Source organism: Corvus kubaryi, unplaced genomic scaffold (genome assembly GCF_017639235.1).
Source record: "Corvus kubaryi isolate FWS band 111438036 unplaced genomic scaffold, C.kubaryi_AGA036_p1.0 37387, whole genome shotgun sequence".
Taxonomy (NCBI): Eukaryota; Metazoa; Chordata; class Aves; order Passeriformes; family Corvidae; genus Corvus; species Corvus kubaryi.
Genome location: NW_024581129.1, coordinates 4,646,708 through 4,673,092, shown reverse-complemented (window position 1 = coordinate 4,673,092; position 26,385 = coordinate 4,646,708). Strand labels below are relative to the sequence as shown.

General features: G+C 44.5%; 2 protein-coding genes across 7 annotated transcripts in view; one reads left to right on the top strand and one right to left on the bottom strand.

Moving 5' to 3' along the window:
• Positions 1–11: 11 nt before the first annotated feature.
• On the top strand, positions 12–20,974 carry SNX8 (sorting nexin 8). Of its 2 annotated transcripts, XM_042037022.1 has the most exons (12): positions 14–94; positions 1,107–1,180; positions 7,781–7,971; positions 8,371–8,488; positions 10,839–10,960; positions 11,330–11,410; positions 12,353–12,513; positions 12,928–13,060; positions 14,129–14,197; positions 14,968–15,117; positions 15,510–15,659; positions 16,402–20,974. In XM_042037022.1, exons 2-12 carry the CDS (start codon positions 1,147–1,149, stop codon positions 16,513–16,515), a joined length of 1,323 nt encoding a protein of 440 aa, XP_041892956.1. In that variant the 5' UTR covers positions 14–94; positions 1,107–1,146; the 3' UTR covers positions 16,516–20,974. The 2 variants fall into 2 exon arrangements, with proteins under 2 accessions (XP_041892955.1, XP_041892956.1); XM_042037021.1 differs by lacking the exon at positions 1,107–1,180 and having other exon boundaries at positions 12–94.
• Positions 20,975–21,441: 467 nt separating this feature from the next.
• Positions 21,442–26,385, bottom strand: part of NUDT1 (nudix hydrolase 1) — a 5,120-nt gene continuing 176 nt past the window's right edge. For 2 of the 5 annotated variants that reach the window (XM_042037024.1, XM_042037025.1), the window contains exons 2-4: positions 25,527–25,683; positions 22,087–22,232; positions 21,442–21,872 (exon numbers count right to left, since the gene is read on the bottom strand). In XM_042037024.1, coding sequence (XP_041892958.1) covers positions 21,700–21,872; positions 22,087–22,232; positions 25,527–25,678 — 471 coding nt within the window. In that variant the 5' untranslated portion in view covers positions 25,679–25,683 and the 3' untranslated portion in view covers positions 21,442–21,699. Of the gene's footprint in view, positions 21,873–22,086; positions 22,233–25,526; positions 25,684–26,290; positions 26,380–26,385 lie in introns of those variants that run through there. The other 3 variants (XM_042037023.1, XM_042037026.1, XM_042037028.1) reach the window with 3 other exon arrangements.

Below are 26,385 nucleotides of genomic sequence, written 5' to 3'. Positions count from 1 at the left end.
GGAAGGGGAGGGCGGCCGCCCCGGCCTCACATGACCGCGGCCGCGATGGACGGCGAGCCGCCCGCGGGCACGGCGGGCGCGGGCACGGCCGCAGGTACGGGGGATGCGGGTGGCGGGGCCGCGCCGGCCGCCCCTCGGGGAGCGGACGGGGCTCCGCGCCGGGATCGGGGCCGCGCTCCCCGCTGAAACCTGCGGGGAAGCGCCGCCGCCTTCCCCTCTTTCCCCGGGGCAGCGGGACCCCGCTGGCCCCGGCCCGCCCGGTGGCTGCCCACGGCCGGGCCGCGCCGGTGCCGTTCGGGGGCGGCGGGGGTCGCTCCCCGTGCGCTGCGCTCCGCGGGGGGAAGGAGCGGCAGCGCTGGCGGTGCCCGGGCCGCTGGGGTTACCTGCCCGGCCGGGCGGCGGGAGGTCGCCCCGGTGGCCGCCCCGGTGGCCGCAGGCGGTCAGCTCCCCGTAGCCCTTCTGCGGGCTGGACGCGGGCACGGGGCGCGGTCCAGAACTTCTCCCGTGGGGAGTCACGCGGCCGAGCGCTCCCTGCGTGCTGGACAGACTTTATTCCGTGCCTGCTCCCCGCCCGCCGAGGTGGACTCGGGGCACGTTGGAGCCGTTCCGCAGCGGGTCAGTGGGCAGCGGCACGGGCGGTCCCTGTGCCTCCGCTCCGAGCCGAGCCAGCGGCACATCCAGCGGGGAAAGCACCAGCTCCTAACGCTGCAGTTCAAGGAGCGTGCAGCTGGCTTTGGGATGAAGAAACTTGTAGCCAAATACTGCCAGCGCTTGTTGCGAAATGAGAGATGGAGGGAGCTCCTGGGTGAATTGAGGGAATAACGTGTTATACTCCTTAACAGTTAAACTGAAGGAAACTTTTAGAGTGTTCTCTAAAGTTCTCTTCGAAGTGGCTGAAGTGTTGTACTTGATCTGTGCATAGTATTTTTTTTTTTTTTTTTTTGCTCACTTTGGAAAGAAATATGAGTAGGTAAGCTTAATGCAGGGAAAAATGGTTTGGTTGGATTATATTCAAGATCCACTGTGAGTGTGCTTTTGTTAGGCCTGTGATGCTCCTGATGCAGATAATGCTTATAAATAAATTATTTTGGAATATTTCTGTCCAGGACTGATGTAACATATTGAACAGCAGCCTTTGTGGAAAAAATGTCCTACTGTACCAAAGAGAGAGCTTGCTCAGGTATGTCTGTTATGGGTTTACCATCTGCTTCAGGAGCCTTATAGAGATAAAACGTTGTCTCCAAGTATTCTTGAACTGATTAACTTCTGGTGATGGTGCTTCTGTACCTTTCTGATCTACTCAGACTTCTTTAGAAAACTTGGTTTTCTTTGGCAAAGATTTTATGATGAACACTGAGAGAGGGTATATAATGATTTTAGTTAAAGAAAAACATTGCTGTGAATGCAGCAATGTTTTTATTTCTAGCATCATGATGCAGGTTCAGAGATCTTTGAAGTTTCACACCCATATGTAATTCTTTTGGAGATCAGCAGCTTATCAGTGAGTATTTTGGGAGGAATGAAATATGCAGAGTAATGGAGAGTCCTGATAGGTATCATTGATGCCCCCTATGAGACCACCTACAAATGCTGTCTATTTGATTTTGCAGAGTTCAAACTACTTTAATACAATCAAAGAGAAAAAAGGATAATATCCAGTATGTTGAATTAAATTTTGCAGAGTGGCTTTTATTGATTTTTTTTTCCCTTTTGCTTTTACTTCCATGTGAGTCTGTGTTCCAGCAATTGCAGGGAGCTAATCCAGGTGTGTTGGCTGTGCAGGGAGCGAGGTGTCTCTTTTTCTTCTGATGGTAAACCTTTTAACTGTGTGTGCAGCCCGTGGGAGGGCTGTGCCGGTTACAGACAGTGTAATTTGCACATGACCGCTGATTTCTCCCACAGTCTTCAAGTTTTATCGGTTGGTGCAGGTTGATGGAGAAAAATTTACCAGTTCCAGACATGTGGAATTGGTACAAAAGGAGGAGTGGTTTAATGATTGCTTTTCAACAGCATTTGGGACGTGAGTGAGCTTGTTCTTACTATAAAGTGTGTGAAAAGACCATTGGGAGGCTGTAGTGTCTGGAGTGGCAATGCCATTTTTTAATGCTTAAATGCTAACGTCAAGTTTTTCCCCCAGCATAATCAGGAGGGTGAGAAACGTGTAAGGAAGATGAGAGGCAAAACAAAGATAAACTACTTATTTTCATGGGATATTCTTGACCTCTGTAGGGACAGTTGGTTGTGGAAACTTGCCAGTTTTGTAGTCAGGCTAAAATGTCCTTGCGAAAGTTTCCAGGAGTAGTTGTTTGGGTTATTGCTTGCTGGGTTACATTTTTGGGTGTGAATTTTTACACTTCCAACCTCTTTGTGAAAAATGATAGCTTTGCAGTCATCCACTGGGTGCTGAGAACCAGCCCTAGTGAGCATTTGACTTTTTGTCTCTGTAATCTTTGGGCACATTCCTCGATGGATTTTTCTCTGCTAATCCTGTTATTTCTTCAAAGTAGCTCCATCTCACTTTATTGTGTTTGCTGCGGCTGGGGACTGTGGCTCATGGCTGGCTTGTGAATGGAATGTGTCCCTTCAGTTCCCAGACTTGGGAAATCAGATGAATCAGTTGATGATCTAACAGCATAGTTAAAAGAACAGGGTGCTAGGCTTAGGGTTAGCTCTTTACACACAGTAAATCTGTGTGACATTGGCATGAGATAAATTAGTGTTGGAGTTTTTTTCTGCTGGAGTATGGGATTGTGGTAGTTTGAGAAGGAGCTAAGCGGCCTACAGCTGCAGGGGACTGCAGAAATTCAGGTGCTTTTTAATTATTACTAAATAAAGCTTCAATAGTCTCATCTATTTTTGAGTTGTGGCATAACTTCTCTGTTTCATCTCTAAGAGCACCAAGTGCTGAATAACAATCTTGAACTTACTTGGAAAAAAACCCCCAAACCAAAACCAAACTACCCGCAACACCTCAAAAACAAAGGGAAATATAAAAACCTAGCCAAAGAAAAAACCCCCAGAAAACCCAGGCTAACTAGTGCAGGGTACATACTTGTCATCTGCACTGAGAAAGCTGTGGTGGTGGTGTTTTGGTTTTTTTTAAGGAGAAAAACAAAACGTTGGAGCCTGTTTCTCAACATCTAATTTTATGATAGTGTGTGTGCTATTTTGTCTCATTTTGGCATTGGGTAGCTTGTATTTACAAGGGAATTGTTGGGAAGGAGGAGGAAGGAGACTCTTAATTAGAGTGAAGCTAAGTATGATAACTTTTCTTATACCCAGTAAGAAATACAGACCTGCCTTCTGTGTTGAACTCACAGCTGTGCAGCACTTGGCTTTGTTAGACTGATTCTTTTGCTTTTCTTTTTTTAAAATAAGAACTGCATGGTTTTAAGTTCTTCAAAACAAACAAGTTGAGTGCAGTTGTCTCAAAAAATATGTTAAGCCTTTAATAGGAACAAAGGTTTTTTGCTTTTTTTGGGGGGGACTTCTCTTGTTCTTTGCTTTTTTAGGGGATTTCAAATTATGTAATATTTTTAAAAAAGAAAAAGTAAGACAGGAATATATTTTATTTTGTAGTTGAAATCTGCACCAGCTTTCAGGGAGGCTGATGTGGACACTGGATTCTGGAATCATGGAGGAATGTGTCTGACACAATAAGGGGGAAAGGCATTTTCATAATTCCTCAGGCTTCTCATGAGAAGACAGAAAGGAAAGGGAAGTGCTGATGAATGCTATTTACATTGCTGCTTTAGTATTCTTGGCCCAGGAGTTGGTAGTGGAGCCCTCCTTCTTTCCAGGGAGAAATCTGAGGTATCTGTGTACAAAACCAGTCAGTTTTCACATTCCCTTGCATTTCCTGTGGGTCAGATCCCCTCTGCTCCACACAGCTGTGGCCTGTGATGATGGAGGAGAGATCTTAGCTGTTTTTCCTGAAGGTTTTGCTTCCTTACAGGCTCCTTTCTCCTTCTAGAAAATATGCTACTAATGTAGCAACTAATTCTGTGGCACCATCTACTTAAGCATGTCTAATAAATTTATCTGATTAGCACCTGGTGTAATAAAGAGTTGGTAGCATCAGCCATCTGTAAAATGGAGATGAGGCCTCCAAATTTGATTGACAGAGCTTAAACAGGGAAGGGAAATCAGTCTTGTGATTTACCACCTGTGCTTCCGGCCCTGGCATTGCTCTACTGTATGTGCTTACTCGCATGTAAAACCTCTGTGCAGCTATCCAGGTACTTGGAATGCTGCTCTGGCTTTCATAAATAAATGCATGATTTTGGAAATTTGGATGGGGGAAACTGGTAACTCTGGAGGGCAGATTGCTGCCCCGTTGTTTCAGTGGAGTAATGAACGTTGAGCACTAACTAAAGGGTGAAACACATGGTATGAAGTAGAGAGATTTTCTATTGCAGTTGTTTTCTGGGTAAGTTTCTCAACTCCCTTCATTCCAAAGGCTGCCTGACACGTTACCAAAAAGAAAAAAAAAAGAAAAAGTATTATGCAGTGTTTTCATAGCTGTTTTCTTTTACGACCAAACAAAAATTGGGCCATGCTTTGAATGCTTCTTCAAACTTTTAGTTCTTCTTGTTTGCATATGTATATGTTTATGTATTATTTTTAACTTTTATATCAACTTGTTTTCAGTTGTACCAGGCCACTTCCTGATATCTTATTGGCAACAGATTGGGAAACTGCTGTAGCAAAAGCTTAGCTTGTAGGAAAAAGCTGATTTTTATTTTGTCTGCTTCCCAGTGTTCCAGGGGATCATTCCATACCGCATTTCTGTATCCACTTGCTGCTCTCTCTATATAAGCTTTACTAGATAATGATCTGCTGAAACCAAAGGGAACGTTTTCAGAATTAGCTGCTCTCCAGCAGAGAGTTCGTGATGGGAAGCTCTAAGTGTTCTGTTACAATGCATGTAAATCCTTTGACTGGCTGAACACAGGAGCTTGTACCAATGAGTTCCCACCATTATCCACCATTCCTGGCCAGGGCTCTGGAGGCTGTTCCCAAAAAGGCTCTTTAGTAAGTAAAATGAAAAATGGGCTGAAGAATAGCTCCAGTATATATTGCTCTGTAGGGTTAGTGTTAATGCCATGATAAACAGTTCCTAAAAGCAGGTTAACAGCTGTTCCAAAGTCATTTTATTGTGTTCTCAGACCAGTGTTTGTGGGTGTAGATTCACTCTGAGTAACTGTCTTGTTGATACCAGACATGCTGAGGTTATTAATTAAACAGTAATTATTCAAACTTGTTTGCATGGTTGTCTGGTTTGTGTGATTTCACACATTTAGACAAGGTTGAGATGTAAAGAAGCTACAGAATATTTCAGGGAGAGCCAGGAGTGTGAACTGCTGATAAAGAGAAGGCATTTCCCGTAGGTGAATTTTAGAAAGCAAATTTAGAGAGTAACTTGATTGAAAACTGGGGAAGAATTACCTAGAAAAGAGCAACGTGGCTGAATTGTCAAAGGACTGTGGAGTCTTGCTTGGTGGGGCATCACTCTGTAGATGTCTTACTGGGCAATGGGGTTCAGATCTGTAATGAACTTGAGAGTCCTCAGCATCAGTTTGGTTCTGGGACTCACAGATGAAACACTGATGGTTTCATGTTCACCCTATACCCTTTTCTCCTCATACCTATCTCTTGCCCTTGAGGTTTCAGTAGTTTATCAGACAGTGTTGAGCCCCAGTTCAGGGACCAGTTTGTGCTGTTGGTTTTCCAGCAGAAAGATGGGAAGCAGAGACAGTGAATCAATAGGCAGGAGGAGATGTTGTGTTAGTACAGATTGGCACTGCTTGGGGAAGTAGTCAGGGTGCATTTTGAGTAGCCCTCCTTGGGAGGGGCCTCTGCAATGTTGGCCAGTGGCTGGGCATCACTGAAGGCTCTGGAATTCTGTGTAGGGATGTGTGTGTGTGCTGGAGGAGTAACAGCATCTGCTGTGTCTTGTTGCATTTCACTGATGTGTCTTGAGCAGTTAAACCCAAGAATTACAGTGGACACCCAGAGAACTGCTGCTCTATCCAGGATATCCAGGATGCCTTGTGCTCTACAGATGTTATCACTTCATCCAGCAGCATCCCATGTCAACATTGAATTAGTTTGCATTATTTAACTGCAAATTTCTGGCAGGTAGCTGGAAATTTTTAGGAGCTGCTACATAGGTGGGGTTAGCAGGTGATATATTAGTCTATTAAAGCAGAGGTGTTAAGACTTGCTTCTCTGAGTCACATTAGCAGGAATCTGAAGCCTGACGAGGCATGTGGGATAAGGTCATTTGTCCTGGATTTGGTTTGGTTTCATTAAGCCATTTTATAGAACAAATAGCAAAGTGGCTGTTACGAAGTCATAGATCTGAGGAATTAAAGATTGCTTGTTTTTCCCGTTTATCAGGGCCTAGGGCACATGAAGGAGCAGGTGGGAAATCCTTATCAGGAGGAGGTCAGGGCTTTCAAGTTAAGGATATGACTTCTTATCTTCCCTGAGTTAATCTGTTACGCAGTTAGCAACTTTTTGAACTATGTATCAAAGCTTAAAGAAATACTGCTTGCTTCTGTAGCGTTACTGTCTGTGTTCTCAAAATTGCAGATATATTTAAGAACTTCTGCACAATGGCAAGGAAGGGATAATGAATCCTACCTGGCTTTTCAGGTATCTTTCGTAAGTGGATTTGACTTGCTTTGCAAAAGAGCTTGTTCACAATATGCCTCTTATAGAGAGGAAGCAACCCACCTGCTCCAGCCTGGAGAGCAGAAATCAGGTATGGGGTGAATAGATTTCAGGGTTGTACCCTCATTTTTCACACTGTTTCCTATGTGTGGAATGGGTGGAAAAGAAAGGTTTGCTTTGAAAAACAATGTAAGCTTAGTTTACAGTCACATAATAGATGTAGTTATAAAGTCAGGTTGAGACAATAAACTGCAGTCAAGCACTTAATAAGAGAGCACTGAGTCATCAGCTTTGCCCCTTCTTTGATGTCATTTGTCCTCTGGGGCCACATTCTTGAGACCCATCTTTTTTGTCTTCTGCAGAATCAGTTACTGTCCAAAGCTGCCCAGCTGTGGTCAAATTCACTGTTAAAAGCTGTTTGTTTTCTAACTACCAGCAGTGGAATAGAATAGGTAAATTTGAAGATTTTGCCACAGCTGGCTGTGACTGGGGAATTGTTGGGTTGGTAGCACTTATTAGGAACCTTTTCCCTCTGCTTTGGAACTTAAGTATGTTGACATAGTAAATTATTGTAGTTCACACTCACTGTAGCATGCTGTCATAGAGTTTAAGAAAATTATGTCAAATGAAGTGTCTCCTTCCTTTGTCATGATATGCAAAATTAATGGAATAAATTTCTGCAGCGCAGTAAAACGACACATTTTTTCTTTCCTTCCATGAGTTGTTCTAGGCAGGATCCAAAAGTGCTGAGCAAGGGTTTCGTTCATTTTGGCAGATCCTGCTGTGGTGGGAGCTGGACAGACAGGAAATGCAGGCCTCTTAGCTGATTCACAGAACAAATTTGGCCTGTGATTCTTTGCTTAGTGGAGATGTCTCTCTGACTCGATATAATTGGTGGTGCTCCTGGGTATTGTGAGCAGGGAGGTGCCGGGGTTGGGAACGTGTGTGAAGCAGCATAACCTCCTGGGGGAGTGGCCTGGCTGGGCTTCTGGTTGTGTTGCACCATTCTGGGAGCACCAAGCAAAGGAACAGAATATTTTAAGGCTACTTCTTTTACTATATCTTATCAGGTCTACTGTTTTTTTCCCTTTTTGTCTTCTAGATTTGGCAAAGCCTCCAGTAAATGAACCAAGGGAACCAGAACAGTTTCTAATGCAGACGCCCCAGGGAAATCCACTGCTGCTTTCCCACACCCTACAAGAGCTATTGAGCAAGGATAGTGTACAGGTGGAGCTTATACCTGAGAAGAAGGGCCTTTTTCTGAAACATGTGGAATATGAGGTTTCCAGCAAGGTAATGTGAACAAGTTTTGGGCTTGGTGAGAATGTATGCTCTTAAGAATGCCTTTGCAGTTTCTGCTGGCAAGGTCTTGAGTGGTTAAGATGTGCTGGGTGATGCTGGTTTGGTGTAGATCAGTTGTGTTGGCTCAATTTTAATGCAGTAGCACTGGGCCTTCCTGGCCTGGGTGTAAAGGATGGTCTGCAAGTTCACTTGCTTGAAACCTGAGCTCTATACAGAAGCAGGTGTATGACAATGAAAACGGAATGGTTTTGTGACAAATTGGTGTAGGTAGCTGGATATTTCAAACTGTTTTGAGCTAGTGAAGAAATTGTATTGGCAGCACAAAAAAATTGTGCAAGTGCTGCTGTCTAAGGTGTGTATTGAGTTACCCTCCCCTTTCCTTCCCTGCAGAGATTCAAGTGCTCCGTGTACAGACGATACAATGATTTCGTGGTGTTCCACGAGATGCTGCTGCAGAAGTTCCCCTATCGCATGGTGCCAGCACTGCCCCCAAAGAGGATGCTGGGAGGTAAAACTGCATCTTCATTTCTCACTGGAGGGGTTTTGCTTCACGGTGCAAGCGCAATCAAGGTGATACTGTTGAAAAGAAGTGTTTAAAAGATTGAAAGTCTTGGGGTCTGCTTGGCTCAGACAACAACTTTGAGGTTATAATACACAATTTGGAGGGGTGAATGATTGCCATCCTAGAAATTCCTACAGGTGAGATATTAATGCGAAACTTCAGTGGGGTTTCTTCCTGTGGAATTTCAGTATCTAATGATTTTTCTTAATAAGATTTTAGGTGTAATTCTACACAAGAGCATGGCAGAGTTGCAGGTATTGCTTCTTAGAAAAACGGGTCATGATGATCATTGTTTAGTGGTGGATGTGGCAGTGTTAGTTTAACAGCTGGATTCAGTGACCTTAAAAGTTCTTGTCCAACCTAAATGGAACCAGTGTCAGATCATTCAAGTATACTTCAGGTGTTAGACTAGAAACCAAGAAGTATCCCAAGACAGAAAGCATATCAAAGCTCCTTCAGGAACATTTTTCATTAATCTCAAATATTGACGCTGTTTTTAAGCATGTATTATTTCGAATGTTGCATAACTGTATAGAATTCTGTCTTGTTTAATACTTTATCTGTGCAAGAACAAGCTTTTCAGTGTCTTCTCTCCTGCCCATGGTGCTAAGCTCACTGTGTTTCAATAAATAATTGATTTCAATTGAGGAGTCCATGTACTGCTCCAGTAAAGCAGAATTGGTAAACAGTGAGCAGAGCAGGGTATATAGTGAACTGGAGCAAAGCAAAATCATACCCCTGAAAAGCTTCAATGGTCATATATTCTTATGATGGAACGTGAACTGTGAAAGCTTTTTTTGGGGGTGTGAAACCCATGTATTGAATTTAACCTGATTCAGTGTTCTCAGCCAGAATTTCCACCTCATGCAACACCTGTGAGCAAAGATACCGTCTCTGATTAATCTCAGTGGAGAAAGGATGCTTGAAAGAAGCTCCCGATATCTATCACTTGTCAGGAACTGTTATTTCCTTGCACTGCTGGTGTGTTGATATTTCCCTGCATTCACCAGTGCATTTCTTCCCACACATATCATAACTTTAGGGAAAAAAAATGATAGGATTAGTTCCCAAACTATGCTAGGAGAACAGTTCTAATACAGTGCAAAGCTGTGATGAGGCAGAGTGTGCTGATTGCCTTTAGTCCAGTGACTGCATATAGAAGAGCTGTGGAAGTGGGCCTAATGGAAACTGCAAACAGGAAAAAGGAAAGGGAATGGGTAGTTCTTGTTTCTGAGTAGATTAATGGACTGACAAATGGTATTGCAGGACACAGGATTTGATGGATTAGTACAGATGTGTGACTCTTGGAGCCTCCAAGTCCCAGAGCTGGATGGACAAAGCTCTGTGCTTTGTCCTTGGTGTGCTCCTCTGCTGAGTTACACCAATGGGGGTCTGTTCCCCTCCATCTGTCAGATGGAGATGGATGTCCTGCTCTGCTCGTTTGGAGGATGGCAACCAACTGAGGCAGATCCTGTGGGAAGTGTGCACACGACTTCACAAACATCCATGTAGGTTAAGTGTGAGCAAAGCAAAATCAAGATCTGCAACCCCAACGGCAAAAAAAGGAATTGGTGGGTGGTGCTGTAGTGAGGATCACCTGTGAGAGTCCTCAGAGCCAGCAAACTGCCAGCTTAAGACTGAGGGAAAGGAGTAGTAACGCTTCATGATACAGGAGTGTTGTCATGGATAAGAGCATTCCTTTAATTTCTTTCTATCCTGCTTTCTTTAATATTTGGTTTTATTTTTATTGCTCCTGAAAAACTCCAGGAACTCTGATTTATTGCCTTACTGCAGTTATTGCTAGATTAAAAATCTTCCTGTTTCAGCAAGAGGAGCAGAATTTTTTTAGTTTGACAAGACTCTGGATGGATGTACTGCAGATTACTGTGCAAGTCTTCCAAAGTACTTTTTGACATCTTGCATGAAAAGGATAGATGCTGATCCCAGGAGTCCCAACCAGACTGGGATATCCTCTGTGGAATTGATTCAGAGGAAGAAGAATCTCTGTAGGCCCACAGTTTGTAAGTGGAGGTTTCAGGCCTTGGGCTTGGTTGTTTTTCCTTCCTCCCTGACCCCCCCTGTGGAAATAACCACATGTGGCTGTGTATGCTGGATTCTGGTGAGGTAGAGAATGCTTGATGGAATATTTGTTTGGGTGGTCAGTCTAAAAGGTCTGGTTTTGGGAGCTGGCAGACTATAGGTAACCATTCTTTGGTTTTTGTTGCAGTGCTTTCTTTTTTCTTTCTGAGGTGTAATGTGAGATGCATTAATTGGAATTCTGTGTTTCTTCCTGCAGCTGATCGAGAGTTCATAGAATCGAGGAGGAGAGCGCTGAAGCGTTTCATAAACCTGGTGGCTCGACATCCCCCTTTCTCAGAAGATGTGCTCTTGAAACTCTTTCTGTCCTTCAGTGGCTCAGTGAGTGTTTGTTAGCAATAGTCCTGAGCTTGCACATCTTGCTGTAACTGCCTCACTGGGCACAGCGTTCAGAATTGCTGTTAACCTACATGGGTTTGCTCCCTGTGATGAAGAGAATTTTCTCTCAGTAGGTGTTTCCACAGTGGAAAGTGGAAGGTAATTTCACTCAATGCCAGGAGTGTAGTATTTTGAAAATTATAACTGTTCTTAGGGGAATAGAGATTATGCTTTTCCTTAAATTAAACCTAACCTGAGTAAAGCTGTGTCTGCTGAGTTGTGCCTTACTGCTGCAATGTATCTGAGACCTGTGTGACCTGCCCTTGGGTTGCTTAGTTATTTCATGCTCATTTGATTCTGTATTTTCTCCAGGATGTACAGAATAAGCTAAGGGAGTTGGTCCAGGGAGTAGGAGATGAATTTGTGACTTGCAGATTAGCTACCCAGGCCAAGGTATGTATATGAATTTCTTGCAATGTGTAATTCTGGTTTAAATGGCTTTCTGCTCCAAGTGCTTCAGTTATGGCATTTGTGCAGTGATGGAGACCTTAGGTAGGAGACAGTTATTTCCAGAGTTTGAAGGACTTGTAATTTTATTGAATAGATCAAATAAACTTTTGACTCTTAAGGGCCTGATATTTCTAGCTAAATTCTGGCTCACGAATATGATAAAGATTAACCAGTGAATCCTGCTCAGAACATGTTTCTCTGTAATTCCTTGTACTTACATAACAAACAAATGCACAAATTGCACAATTTAGAAGTTAATATCTAGACTGATGTCTTTCCCTTGTGCTCATGCCCTCATTCTGTCTGTTGTCCTCTTCCTGTGAGAGAGCAATTTGGACTGTTATGGAAAAGTTAGTTATAAGTTCTCTATATATCTGTTTATCCCAGTGATTAGTGCTATGACAAGTTTTAAGTACACATCCACTGTGTTCATTGAGCAATTTCAAAGCAAGTTGTTGTTCAGGTTCCTGCAATGCTTGCAGAAGATTTTGCAACTGGAGCTTAATTCAGGCTTTTAACAGTGATAAACTGGTCAAAAAAAAGCTGAACTTTCAGTTCATGCTTGACTTTACTGGGCTGGGAGTTACCAGTAGGATCAGATCAGAACTTGTAAGCTTGAAACCTCACAAACCCTGTTTTAACTGCATAATAGAATTGCAGATTTTGGCAACTCTGTCTACACTGGGTATCTGAACCTCTTTCTGCTTCTGAAGATTAGGGCTATTCGTGTGACACCTGACTTGAACACCTAAATGGGAAGCTGATCTCTGCAGAGTTGTTAGAGCACAGCATGAGGGATTGAGCACAAGAGGGAAGCCTGTCCCCTTCTGCAGACTGTGGTGTGCCTCTGATTTATCCACCAGTAACCCCTCTGTACTCCTTCAGGACTTCCTCCCAGCTGACATTCAGGCCCAGTTTGCTGCCAGCAGGGAGCTGATCAGGAATATTTATAACAGCTTTTATAAGCTCCGGGACCGTGCGGAGAGGATCGCTTCCCGAGCCATCGATAATGCCTCCGACCTCCTCATATTTGGGAAGGAGCTAAGGTAGGTTGGGAGGAACAGGGTTTGCTGATGTGAACGTTTCTACTGTTGGTTTAGAACTCAAAACTGTTGTCAAGTTTACCTGCAAATGGTCTGGTAAAAATGGGTATTTCAGTGCATGCTGTAGGACATGATCAATTTTCCTCCTATGAAAGGAGGAAATGCACGCTTTCCACTAAGGCTGCATTCCCTCGAGTGTGAGGAAAGAAAACAGAAATACCTTCACATTCAGGTACTTGTGTTATTGTCTCTCTCCCCAGTATGTGCACAGTTAACTGCATTAGGATGGGACAGTAGTAGCTCAGCACTGTGAGCTGTTAAGACTGATTTGAAACTCTGAACTGCTCTCTGCAAATAAGTTTTATCTACTGAGTGGGATTTGTCTCCTAGATGTGACCATTGCTTATCTCCTTCCAGTGCTCTGGGCTCAGACACTACCCCACTTCCTTCCTGGGCTGCTTTGAACAACAACGCATGGGGGACTCTGAAACAAGCCTTGAAGGGTCTGTCTGTTGAATTTGCACTTCTGGCAGATAAGGCTGTGCAGCAGGTGAGTTCTTTACTTTTTTTTGTTTCTTTTTGTAACATGAATTTCATCCTTGAATTTCATCTTCAATCATGAGCTCTGTAGACATAAGCCCTTCAAGAGTTAAGAGGGAGATTGTAGTCCAAGCTCACATCCTCAACTACTAGCCTGCTTGTTCAAGCTTGTGTGAAATACCTGGACTGTGTTTAATGGGGGAAAAAATGTAACAGGCAAGGGAAAGGAGGGAAAAACCTGCTTTCTTTCATAATTTTAAATGGTTACTGCACACGTTAAGCTCACTACTAGAGTGAGCTGTCCAAAAGTGCTGTGTTCCATCTTATTAATCTGCTACAGAGAACCCAGAATAACTTACTTCTGAATCAAATTTTCACATTCATGTACTTGAACATTACATGAGAGTCATTCAGACAGAAGCACCACGTTCCTGTCCAAGTGTACAGTGTGGTAATGACTGTCAGAATAATGTGAGAACACGACAGTCTGCAAAGGCAAAGTAATACTTTTGTCTTCAGTGTTCTTCATTGCATTGTGTTAAAACACTCAGCGTGCTTTTGTAGATCAGTCAGGCCACGTCTCTTTCTCCAGAGTTTACGCTCCAGAGAGCTCTATTGATACAGGAAGAAAAGAGTATTTTGTAAAATAATAAAACTGGTAGTGAAATTTGTCTTGGTGTCTCATCTCTGCCTTCTGATGCACGAACCATTATGGGGACCATGCAGGTATTCAGAGTTTTAATGGATTAGTTATCTTGTAGGAAGGGAAGATGAAAGATTGGAGAATCTGCAAGAGCAAGGAATTCCAGGCAGAGTGTGCTGAAAGGACTGACACGCAGGCCTGTGAAACCAACTCCTCTTGTTCTAATGATCAGTCAGTTGGAAAAGCTGTTCCTGCCTCAGTCAGGTCTTTGTTCTGCACACTGAAGACCAAACACTCCAGTGCCATCAGAGAGATTTTTGATGCGGTTGTGTAAGCGCCGATGTGCCCTGGAGAGTGCAGTGAGAGCCTGCGTGGTGGGGTGAAGGGCTGTGATGCCAGGCTTACGTAAAATGTACTTTTCCCCTTGTTTTCTAGGGTAAACAGGAAGAGAATGATGTGGTGGAGAAGTTGAACCTTTTCCTGGATTTACTCCAGTCCTATAAAGTGAGCTCTGCTGTTCTTCTGCCAACAAGAAAGTTGTTTAGAGCAAGCTTGTGCTCTTTAGAGGGTGTAACGCCAACTGGATGGAAAACTGTTAGTGAGGCCAGTTCAGAGGCAAACTGGGCATCTGGCAGAGGGAGGGGAGTGGCTGTTGGCCATAGGGAGCTCTGTAGCCTTACTGATCAGCTCGTCTGATGATGAGAACTTGCCAAAGAGCAAATTTTGCAAGGAATTTAAAAATATGAGTGGTTAAACTGTATGGATCGGGTAACTTTTTGTTTTTAGATTTGCCTGCTTTTGAGTCTAAGCAGTGAACTAGATTGCTGCTGGTTTGCTCATGGAGACATGAGTTCAGTTATGAATGAAAGGATTTTGTTAATACTAATCTTTTGGTCAACTGTGTGGCAGCCTCTCCTGACATTCTCAGGCTGGGACTGAAATTGAAGGACACTATTGGGCCAGCACTTTAATTAATTGCTAGCACTTAATTCTGAGAAGGTCAGAAAAGATAAGAGGTCTGATAAGATCCAAAATGTTGGCAGAAGTGATGCCCCAGGTTGCCTCTTAAGCTCAATGGTCTGGGTTCAAGCAGTTTTGTTTCTTAAATTCTTAACTGCCAGCATTTTTTGACCCTCTTGAAAGCAAAGGAGCAAAAATCTGCAGCATAGAAATGACATAAAGTGTGACTGTGTGTGTGTTCCTGATGTACTTTGCTGTGTGTTTGCTGACTCTTGGCTCCCACTATGTACCTGTTGTTTTCTTTTCCCATAAAGGACCTGTGTGAAAGGCATGAGAAGGGGGTATTGCACAAGCACCAGCGAGCGTTGCACAAGTACAGCATGATGAAGAAGCAGATGATGAGTGCCACTGTACAGAACAAAGAACCAGAATCAGTGGAGCAACTGGAGTCTCGGATTGTGGAGGTAGAGCAGGCACCTCGGAGAGCTAAGGGTGGGACTGGGTTCTGTAATGGTGCTGCTCTCCAGCTCAGTCACATTTGCAGAGAGCTTTTGGACTGAAAGGGTAGCCTGTACTTTGGGAAATCTGAGCTACCCGCTGTGCCACATGGAAAACGTGTTTGTTTTCCTCAACACTTGTTACTGGCTCTCTGGCAGCACATCATTTGCAGGAGCTGTGGGAAGCAGCAGTCTGCGTGATGGAGAGAGCGGTTCCTGTTGTATCAAATCGGTCCAGGAACTGCCTGTTTTAGGTTTTTGGTATGTGTTTGAATTACTGGTATGGGGAGGAATGCTATTTTCTCCTGCTGTAAGTGCTTGGCACCCTCTTCCTGGTCACTGAGTTCCTCTTCTTTCAGCAAGAAAACGCGATCATAACCATGGAGCTGCGGAATTACTTCTCCCTGTATTGCCTGCATCAGGAGACACAGCTCATCCACATCTACCTGCCTCTCACATCTCACATTTTGGGGGCCTTTGTCAACTCCCAGATTCAGGGTCACAAAGAGGTGAGTTCTGGACTGTGTCCTTTTTCCCAAAATATGAATGAGAATCTGAATGGATTTGTTTTCACCCATTGGCCTTCATCCTGTAATCCTCTTTGCAGCCGGGCTCTCTCGTAACTTGAAAAGTTACCTGAGGTTTTTCCACTTTGGGGTGAGGATCAAGGTTGGCCTCTAACCCCTCTAAAGGACAGTATCTTCTTGCAGCTAGCTTTTTCATCTTTTCTTCTCTCATCTGTAGCTGGCCCTACCCTATGGGTAGTTGAAAAAGACCCAACCATTAAATTTCTACTCTGTAATGAATGATGTGTGTTTGCTAGATTAATCTGGTTTTTTTGTTGTGCTACACAGAAATTCTATGACAAGAAAACTTTCTGGGTTTTGGTCTAAACCACAGAAGTTCCCTTTTGTTAAACCCTAAATATGGGCTTTAATATTCCCAATATACAGACTTTCTTGCTTTGGTTATATCAGAAAAGTCTCTTCTCCTTCAGCTCCCTTCCATCCCTTCAGTGAAAGGATATGATGAAGAGAAATCTCCCTTCTATACATGCTCAGGAAAATGTTCAGGGAGCTGCACGTAGCACCAGTCTAAAAGGAGCAATCTGGGTCCACTGAACTTCCTGAAAATACTTCAGCAAATTTGTGTTGTGCTTCTGAGTACCTGAGACTGCCGCTAGAATTCCATGTGGTGAGATTGTTACCTGCTGTGTGGTCATGTCTGCTTTCTCTCCTTCTCCACTCACAGATGAGTAAAGTTTGGAATGAATTGAAGCCGAAGTTGAGCTGCCTTTTCGTGGGATCTAGCAGTATGCCAACTCCACCATTGTCACCTCCAGAGGGAAACTTCTTTTCCAATTAATGTTCTGAGCATCCCACATGGAGCAAGAAGGGCAGTCAACGAAGGGGTGGGACCTCTACCTCCAATGAATCCTCCAAACAGCTATTTTTATTTTTTTTTAATATTGCTGCTTTGAGCTGCTCTCTGATTTAGACAGACTGGATGTGGGGCAGAACATATGGATATAGAGACAATTTTGTAATTTTTCGATGCTCTGGGGCAGAGCTGATGTTCATTATCCTGCAGATACTCGTCATGGGATCGGGATATGGCCTGGCACAGCGAGTGCTGCAGTGTTGTTGCTGAAGCCTCTGCATCTTGTACTAACAGTCCTCCAATCATGTTTATCTGCAGCTGTGCTGACACATTTCTGCATGTCTCTGAAGTGCTGAGATGAACAGGATAGCTGAAGCACTTGCTTGTAGTGGAGATAAACTGCCTTTTATGTCTTAGAGGGCCTGTGTTAGGGATGTGTGTGCATAAGGAAAGCTGAAAGCCATCCCCCATCCCATTGTAGGTATCTGGATTTGATTTCTTACTGCTAGACTTCAGCACAAAATTAATGAAGTGGTTGGATTTTGTAACCCAGCTGGGCAGGGGTCAGTGCTGCTGTGTGACAGGGATTTTCCTGATGGTGCTGGATGGATGTATTGTCAGTGTGTTTCCCTTCATGGTTTCAGGGCAGCCTGGGGACTTGCTCGTATTTTTCAGTTTGGGGCCAAAGACAACTGGGTTCAGGAACTCAGAGGAGTTTGCCTGGCATAAATGAGAAACTAATTGACTACAACGCTCCTTAAATGTAAACCACTCGTACTACAGGAGCAGAACAGCTATAAGGTAGCTTGTTTATTTCTTCTGGAGGTTCTGACCTCCATCTGGCCAGTAGCTGTTTAGGTCTGTTGGAGAGCTGCTGACCAAAGGCTGGTGTTTTCTTTGGTGTAATATCAGAAGTATCCTGTTACACCAGCAGGCTGGAACACAGTGCTGATAAAGTTCTTTAGCAAAAATTCAGTATTATCAGGATGTTACTGTCATTCTTCCTGGCTGCGGGTAGCATTGCAGTGTGTTTGTTTGTGAAGGAGAGCAGACAATTAAGTGAAAGTTCTCATCTCTAAAAACACCACAGCCCTTGGTAATGGGGTTTTCAGATCAGTTTATGGTTGTGATAAAGGGACTAAACGTTCTCTACTTTGTATCTCCAGTGACTTTCCCTTGGGAGGCAAAGGGGGAGAATGTGCATGTTATGTTACCTCAGGGGAAGTGGTGCACATCCTCCAGAGAAACTGATAATCAAACTGCAAATGTCTGCAGCAAAACTGTGTGAACAGGACTCCCTGAATCTGACTTCTCTGGGGCCAAAATAGCTTCCAAAGGGGAATTTGGACTTGGCTTCTTAGAATTTTCTTTGAATGGGTAAAAAAGGAAGCACGTTAACAAGGATGAGTGATTGCTGTCAAACTGGAACCATTACAATATTTTCCTACTGGGGAACTTCCCCATTATCAGGAAGTATATTTAAATCCTCCAATCACAAAAGCTTTTTTGTTTTGCTTTTGGTTGTTTTTTTTTTTTTTTTAAATTTAGAAAATTCAGTGCAACATGAAACTCTTCCTAGCCCAGGTAGAAATTCTGGATTAGTTTCTTCAGCTAGGAGCAAGAGAAGTTATTTGCCCAGTTTCAGGAGACTGAATAACCATTACTCACATTCCTCAAAATGGAGTAAATACACCGGTATGGGTGAATTCCTTGAGTGCTGGGCCTTAAAGCAGTGTGTAGCCAACCTGCACAGAATGCATTAAGAGCTTTTTCCAGCAATTCAAATGTTAACTCACTTTCCTCCTGCACATGGGCCTTGTCCAGTGAGACAGATGAACTGCAAATGGCTGTGACAGATTGGATTCTCTCCGGGAGATTTCCTGAGTGATGCAGAAGAAATTCTGCTTGCAAAACAAACTGTCAGGGGAGGAAAATGTTTCTACAGTCCAGTTACAAAGAAGGTATCATCTCAAGCATGGCACAACAGGTTTTTCTGCTTGACCTTGTCTTGATGAGGAAGATGGTTTGTGGTTCAAGTGTGGAAAGTGTGTTACCAGACTTTTCCATGCTCTTCACTCCTGGCATTATCAGAAGGTGCTGGCTGGTTATGGCTGGCTTAGTCTCAGCACCCAACCTCCCTCATTTATCTTTGTTTGCCTGATGTGGTGAACAGTGAAATTGAGAAAATACTGTACGTTTTGGGGCAAGATCTGATAATTTATGATGGGTCTCATATGTAATTTGTTTGACTGGGCAATGTTCTATGGGAGCAGTTGCAAATGACTAGCCTGAATGGAACTTTGCGCTTCTCACTTTTAGAAAAAAATTACAATTTTGAACTTGATTTAAAATCGAAGAACAACCCCCGAAAAAGTGAAATCAAAATAACATTAGGGCTTTAGACTAACTCCTCTTTCCTGTTCTCCTTCAAGCACAAATTCTACAGTCCAAGTGCAGAGACTGTAACAATGATAGAGACACACCACAGGACCTATAAAGAAACTGGAATTACATTGTTTTGAGAAACACCCATTCCTCCATTGTCAGCCCTGGTGTCTTTGAGGAGAGTTTTGGAGGTGGGCTTTTCTTGTTTTGCATTTACTCTGTTCACCAAGTATTTGAGAACTGAGGCCCAGTATTCTCAAAGCTGATCCAGCTGCTGGCACTTTCAGAGTTCATTTCATACTGGACTGTCAAGCTTCTGTCTCATTCCTAGACACATGTAGACACTATTTCATACAACCCTTAGTTTGCAAACCTTTCTTCTGGGGGACTGGTCAGTGTGCAAATAGCACTGTTTGTTTACCTCAATGTGTGAGGGATTTCCTTACTGTCTTTGTTATGTTCAGTTTATGGATCTGCCAGACTTAGAGGGCAGCATCAAGCACACCTTCCTTCCTCCAGAGTGAAGCAGCAGAGACTCCAAGGATCCATCAAGCTGACTTCAGCTGTCTGCCCGCCCTAGCCAAGGTGGGGAAAACACTTGTAGTTACCTCCGTGCTCTTGCCTTCTGCAGTAAACGCTAACCAAACCAGACTAATTGAGGAGTGTGTGCTGCCTACCTGAGATCTGATGCTCCTGTAAGATGTAGTGCCAAAATGTTAATGTGCTTTTGTGAACGGAAGCTTTTCTGTGTGTGCTTGAGTTGGGGAACTTTCATGTGTTCAAAGGAGTAATGGTAGAAAAGCCTTCAGTGTCAGAGCGGTCCTGGAGGTACCAGGGTAGTCAACACCTGAGACCCTGAAAGGCTGGCTGCCTGAAAATTGTTCTCTGAAAAGGGCTCTATGTTTTCTCACTCCTGAGGGCTTCTCCACTTTGAGCTGTGAAGTGGGAATATCCAAGCTTTTTGTCAGTATCACGTGTTGAAAGGCTCAAAACTCTATTTACAATACCTTAAATCTTTGATCCTTCTTTCGCTCTCCTTCCATCTTCCTGGCAAATTGCTCCTCTTAAGTTGTAACATTTTCAATAGTGCCTTGCTGCATTCCAGTGCTTTTAACTCTCCTTTGACCATGCAAGGGTGTAATTCCTGGAATTTGTAACAGGCTAATTTACACTCTTCAGTTTGTGCTGTTTACTAAAAAACAAAGATCACCAGCTGGGGACAGAACTTAAACTGTGCCAGTCTCACAGCAACAGGAGCAGTAACATCCCAGCTCTTTGACATGAGCTAAAAATCAGGGCTGGGGGAAAGCATCTTCCTGAAAGGACTCACCTGACTGCAGACAGGGGATAACAGAGAAGTGCAAGCCTGAGCCACGCTTGTTCTTTTCCTACCCAAACTCCTGGAGGAACAGAAGGTAATTCTGTGTGATTGTCACGTGCTGTCTCTCACATAGCAATTTACAGTTTCCACCATGAAATAAACCAAGGTATTTAACAGGTATTGGCTGCCAGTCATTCCCTTTCCTACCATGCAGTAAGGTCCTACACTCTGTAAAAGCTGCCTGTCCTTTTGTGCTTATTCTGTTTGCTCCAAGCCATTCTCTCTGTTAGAGCAGCCAGGAACCCTCACTGCCAGGTCAGAAGCAGAGGTGGGTATCAAAACCTCTGTAAATAACTCAAGTGTGCAGCACAAAAGTAAGGTTTTAAGGTATTAATTCATCCTCCTAAGTCTGAGCTGTGGCTTGCTGAGCAGATGAAGAAGGACGTTTTTGAGTGGTATAAATTTTTCAAAACTGCTGGAGGGAGACAAGAAACAAACATAGTTCAGAGGGTGTGAATTTTGCCTGCCTGGAATATCCTGTATCTTTGCTTTGCTCAAATAGCCTTATGTATGAAGCACTTTATCCAAATGCAGGAATTAAAGAACTATTACTACAGCTGGTAGACTGGAAATGTTTACAGATCCTACATGACATTCCAAGATTCTATCTGTAAGTGTTATATGTCTGTAAAAGTGTTTGAAAAAAAGAAAAAAAACCAAAACTTGTGTAAGAAGTTACATATGTGATGTGTTATTTCTGGCACGGTTGGATTAAACTTTGCTGCCCACCACGGTGAGCTGGGCTGACATCAGTGCTGAGCAGTCACCTGCTCCTGCCCTGGAACAGAGCGTGCAGCCCTAGGGGATGGTGCTTTGCAACAGGGACTTGCTGAAAGTTGAATTTGTGCAGCATATTTTTACCTGAAATGCTCAAATAATTTGACTTCACAGCAGGAGCTGCAACAGTGAAAGCTGGGCTGAGCCAGGGCTGTACATCTACCTCTGACTTGTGTTTTCTTAATTCCTGCAACCTCACACTGCGTTCAGCTGGAGAATCCTGAAGGAATCTCTGGTCTGAACTTTTGAAAAGACTTTTACAGCACCATTACAACAGAACAACACATGCTTTACTGAAAAAATATTTTTAATAATAATAATAATAATAAAAAAATTTCCAACATGAAGGAAAAGCTTAAGCCACTAAAAAGGGTTAACACTTAAATTTTTAATAGTTGCAATCACATAATCACTCAAGCCTACCACAGCCAGGGACTTCACAGCATGGAAAATCTTGTTACTTTTATTTCTGCTTTAAGAAACCCCCTTAATCTCCTTACTTCCCACTGACCTGGAAAATACGTCTCCTTTCCTGGAGAGCTGAGCAAGGAGACCCTCATAAGTCATACTCAGGGTGCTGTAGCCCAATGTGGGCAGTAGCACATGGGCTGAATGCTTCTGCTTTCTTAAACTTCCTCCACTTCTTTCAGGCTGTGCTCCAGGATGGTGTCTTGTCCCTGGAACTTAAAATAGCCACGAAACAACTTTCTCTGAAGCACCAGGGGAAACCAATAGCTGTCATCCGGCCACATGTGATGGAATGGCACCTCGTCCAGCTGAAACCACTGGGGCCGCATTTCTGGTGGCAGAAAACAAAAGAACTTTGCACGTGGGACTTCCTCATGGATTTTTGCTGCCTACACTGTAATATTGGTCAACAAGCAGCTTCCCCCTACAGCCCAGCTGCCTTCCTTCTGGGAGGCATTTTAGCATGAATAGTTCTCCATTTCATAAGAGCAATGCTGTCTCAGAAGAGCATGCACATCCTTCCTTCCCCCCCACCAGCCACTTACCCTCACTTTCTGTTGGCTCTCCATGAAAGTGATCTGCCCGGAAAATGTGAACGTCCATGAGCTCAGAGTTGCCTACAAATTCAAATGTGATCTGCCCCATCTTCTGCAAGGTGTCCACAGTCAGTCCACTCTCCTCCAAGAGCTCCCTGCACAAGAAAAAGACTTCTTTCCATGAAAGTGAGCAGTGGGAGAACAAAAATGCAGTCATTAGCTTTACTCACACATTCAAAACCCTTCCAGCACACCAAAGGTGAAAGCTGCACCGGTACAACAAAGCAGGGTTCTGACCTGCACCAAGCCACGAGTCTACTACACCAAAGGGGAGCCAGGTCAGATGGGATTGTGTGTTATTTCAGGTTCCTGAGCCTAGTAGGAAAACAGTCTAGGTTGGAAAGGGAAGATTCAGGAAAACTGATAATTTAGTATAATTTACAGTCCTTGCAATATGCAGATCTTTTCTGAGGTGAGCGAGAAGTGGGTATATGAAGCAATATTACTGTAGCTAGGTGTGGCTTCAGAACTCCAAGATACACTTCATTTAGACAGGAACAAGGCTTTGCCAACTTCAAGCTAAATCTTACAATTGTGGGGAAGCAGGTCATGAACACCAGAAAGAACATCTACACTTGCTACACAATCAGCTACTTCTGAGGCAAACTGAGGCTTACTTAAATTACACACTCCATAACACCACTTGGACACAGAACGTTGAGAATTCCGGTTCCCATTCAAATGCAGTGTAAAAAACACAAAGCAATTGTGCAAACTTTGCCTTTCCGCTCCTTGGAAGTACATTGAGCATAACAAGAGGCCAGAAGGCAAGACTTTTAAGAGCACTTGGAGAGCTGTGCCAGCTCTTTTCCACACACCACCACGCACAGCTACTTGAAGCACGTTCATTATTACCTCTCTTCATGCTCCATGCTCAGGGTTTTTTTTATTTTACCTCCCTCTAACAGAAGCAGCACAGCTTGAAGTCAGTCATGGTTTTTGTAATGTACAAAAATAAGGAATACTCTGAAACTTCTTTAGTTAAAGTTAATAATTAATGCAGTTGCCTATTTGGCAGTAACAACAATTTTAAAGTGTAATGGAAATGATTTTAAGGCTCCAGCTTTCTTTGGCATTGATTTTATGGATCCCATCTTTCAAAATTATAATTCAACTTAATATCTTGGCTAATTTTATTTTCTGAGAAGCTATCTATGTCTAAAATAGAGGCAGTTTTCCAGCAATGACTCTAAAAGCTTCCTTTTACAGGCACTGATAATTGAACAACAAAGCACAACACTGCTACAGTTCACCAGGCAATTTATCCATCAGCTGCTTGGCTCTATGTGTAGCAAGTGGAAACATTACAGGTGGCAAATTAGAAATAACTCATTCACTAAATGCTCCCCTTACAAGATGTGCCACTGAGGAGCTGCCCAGGTGCTCGTGGGAATGTGCTGTACCCAGCAGAGGATGGAAACCTTACTGGTACTGGGAACTTTTGTTCATGTTTTGGCTTAATATTTAACTACCTGCACTGAGAGGACACTTCACACCTGCTGCCTCTGCCAACCCAGCTGAGACAGAGCGATGTGGAACCACAGCCTCATACCTCAGCTCCCAGGGCAGAGCAGAGGTGGTACAAGGGAAGTTTGATTTGGACTGTGTGATGCTTCCTGCAGGAGAGCTGTGCCCTGAGGCAGCACTGCACCAGCGGTGCTCCAGCCAGAAAGGTGGCCAGTATGTCCAGCTGGTCCTGGCTCTGGGGACAGCTTCCTGCCCAGCTGACCTCAGCAGGAACTGGTTGTGTCATTCTGGAGTAAACTGCAGGTGAAGGGATGGGGACAGTCCCCAGCAGCAGGTGCTGGCTGTGCTGTGGCACATTGCTTTGGGATTGATGAAAATTTTAGCACTTGATGTCTTGTGTGAACAGAAGTTCTGGTGTCAAACTCGGGGCCAGCACAGGTGAACACACACCCAGGAAATCCAATGCTACATGAAACCATTAGATTTACCCCACAGTCAGTGGCAGTGTAAGCCTAGCAAGTGTTAAGTGACAAAACTTAAGTCCCTCCCTCCACTCAGAGATGACAAATTACACGAAAAGCCATGATGAAGTGTCAGGTACATTAAGGCCATGTGCTGGTGGGAGCACACTGTAGGTACAAAAATGCTGCTAGCGAGGATTTTCTTACTATTTTCTAAGTCCGTGAGAGACTTTTCTCTCTCACAGAAGAGGTAGCAGGGAATGTAAACAACCAAGCCACCTGCAACCTTGAAAAGTCTTGTTTATGGTATAGTAGAAAAATATTTTGATCTTTTAGGATTTTAGCCAATCACCCCCAAGGGGTGGCTGGTCCTTTGTCCAATTAGACTATGAAGAAAAAAAGTCTATAAAAGAGTTTGTAAAGTAATTAAATGAATAAATCTTGCTGCACAATGCCTGCCTGCTGGATCTTCTCTCCTCCTCCTCCCTATGGCTGCAGGACACGGTGATATACCGTAGGAACCAGGCCATCGGTAATAGCACACCTGCACAGAAACCCTTCTGTCCCCGGGCCCAGCTCACCACAGAGCCCGGGTGGTTGTGCTGGCACAGCTGTGGAGGCTGTTGAGGGCAGAGGCTGTTGGGTACCAGCTGAGCACACCATCATCGATCTTCCTGCAGGTGCAAGGGCAGTTTTGGGCACGTATCAGAAACCGAGGAGATGGCAAAGTGTGGCTTTGTAACAGCAACACTCGTGTAAAGAACAAGGTACCTAATTTTTAGAGGAGTTTAGCAATTTAGCTGTGATCTGTTACTTTGTTTTAATGACCAGACAGATGAAAGAACTACAAGAAATCGGTACCAAAGGTTTCAAAAATTACACTGTGCCTTTTTACTGATGAAATTCAATTCCCCGACTCAGCATTAGCACTTAAAAATGTCACCATACAATCAAATAATAAATTTCTACAGGGCTTTTTATAAGGGCCCCCTAAGAATTCCTGCTATTTTGTGGCTATGTTTTCATGCAGTACTAAAAATGCTACTGGAAGGTGGCATCTGTTCAACAGCTTCAAAATTTAAACATAAGCAATTTGGCTTATTATTTAAATTAGCTGTAGGTCTGCTACATAGCCAAAATTAAACCCTGCACTTCTCTGAAGAGTGCAAGAACCTCCACCCACCACTCACAGACTCAGTTTAGATCAGAGTCCGGGAGATGGGAGGGAGGACACAGGAAGTTCCAGTTGCTCACAGATTGGATGGTAGTTAAAGATGCATGTACATGTGCATGATCCCTCATCACCTGTGGAGCAGGTGGCTCCTGACTGCAGTGGTGGGTAACACGCGGGTGTCACTGACCAGATGACCGTGGTACCTCCACCTGCAGCCCACTGCCGATGGTCCAACACCTTCACCCGTGCCCCTATACCTGTCCCCGGGGTGCCGGCCCATCCCTCACCTGCGGGCAGCTTCCTCGATGCTCTCCCCGGGCTGTACCTTCCCCCCGAAGCCGTTCCACAGCCCGGCGCCGAACCCGCGCTTCTTCATGCCCAGGAGGACACGGGACGGCTGCACCACCAGGACGAGGGTGAAGAGTCTGGACGTGTACATGGCTCCTGGGTGAGGGACGAGGCGGGCACCCCGGCACCCCTCAGAGGAGACCCGGGGGGTGCACAGAGCCCCTCACCCCCGAAGCACCCAGCACCCCTCTCCAATGCCCGGACCCTAAAGCCTCGGTCTCCCAGTGCCTCTCCCAATACCTACTTCTCTAACGCTCCCACTGATCATTGCTTTCCTGCTACTTCAGCACTCCCCTCCCAAAATTTGATCCCCCCGTCCCAAATCTTTGTTCCCCCCAAAACCCCCTCCCCGAATCCTGACCACCCTAACACCCTCTCCCACAATCCCTGACTCCCAGCACCTCTTCCTCAAATCTTTGATCCCCTCCGCAAATCCTTGCCCCCCCCAGATTCTTCGACCACCCTCAACACCTCCTCCCCGAATCTTCGAGCCCCCAGAAACCCCTCCCCAAACCTCTTATCCCTCTCCCCAAATCCTTGTTCCTCCTAAACTCCCTCCCTAAATCCCTTATCGCCCTCAGCATCCCCTCCCCGAATCTTTTGACTCGCAGCGCCCCTTCCCCAAAAATGCGATGCCCATCCCAAATCCCTCATCCCCCTGCGCCCCCGTCGCTGTCCCCGCGCTCCTCAGCCCCACACTCACGGCTCTCTCGGTGTCACCCTGCGCCCCCGTCCCTGTCCCCGCACTCCTCAGCCCCACACTCACGGTTCTCTCGGTGTCACCCTGCGCCCCTGTCG

Excerpts from the sequence above, each read along its gene's own strand:
- SNX8 (XM_042037021.1), top strand. The coding sequence starts at position 31 with ATGACCGCGGCCGCGATGGACGGCGAGCCGCCCGCGGGCACGGCGGGC. Across the intron at positions 11,411-12,352 it reads GATTAGCTACCCAGGCCAAG|GACTTCCTCCCAGCTGACAT; the intron begins GTATGTATATGA and ends GTACTCCTTCAG. Across the intron at positions 12,514-12,927 it reads ATATTTGGGAAGGAGCTAAG|TGCTCTGGGCTCAGACACTA; the intron begins GTAGGTTGGGAG and ends ATCTCCTTCCAG.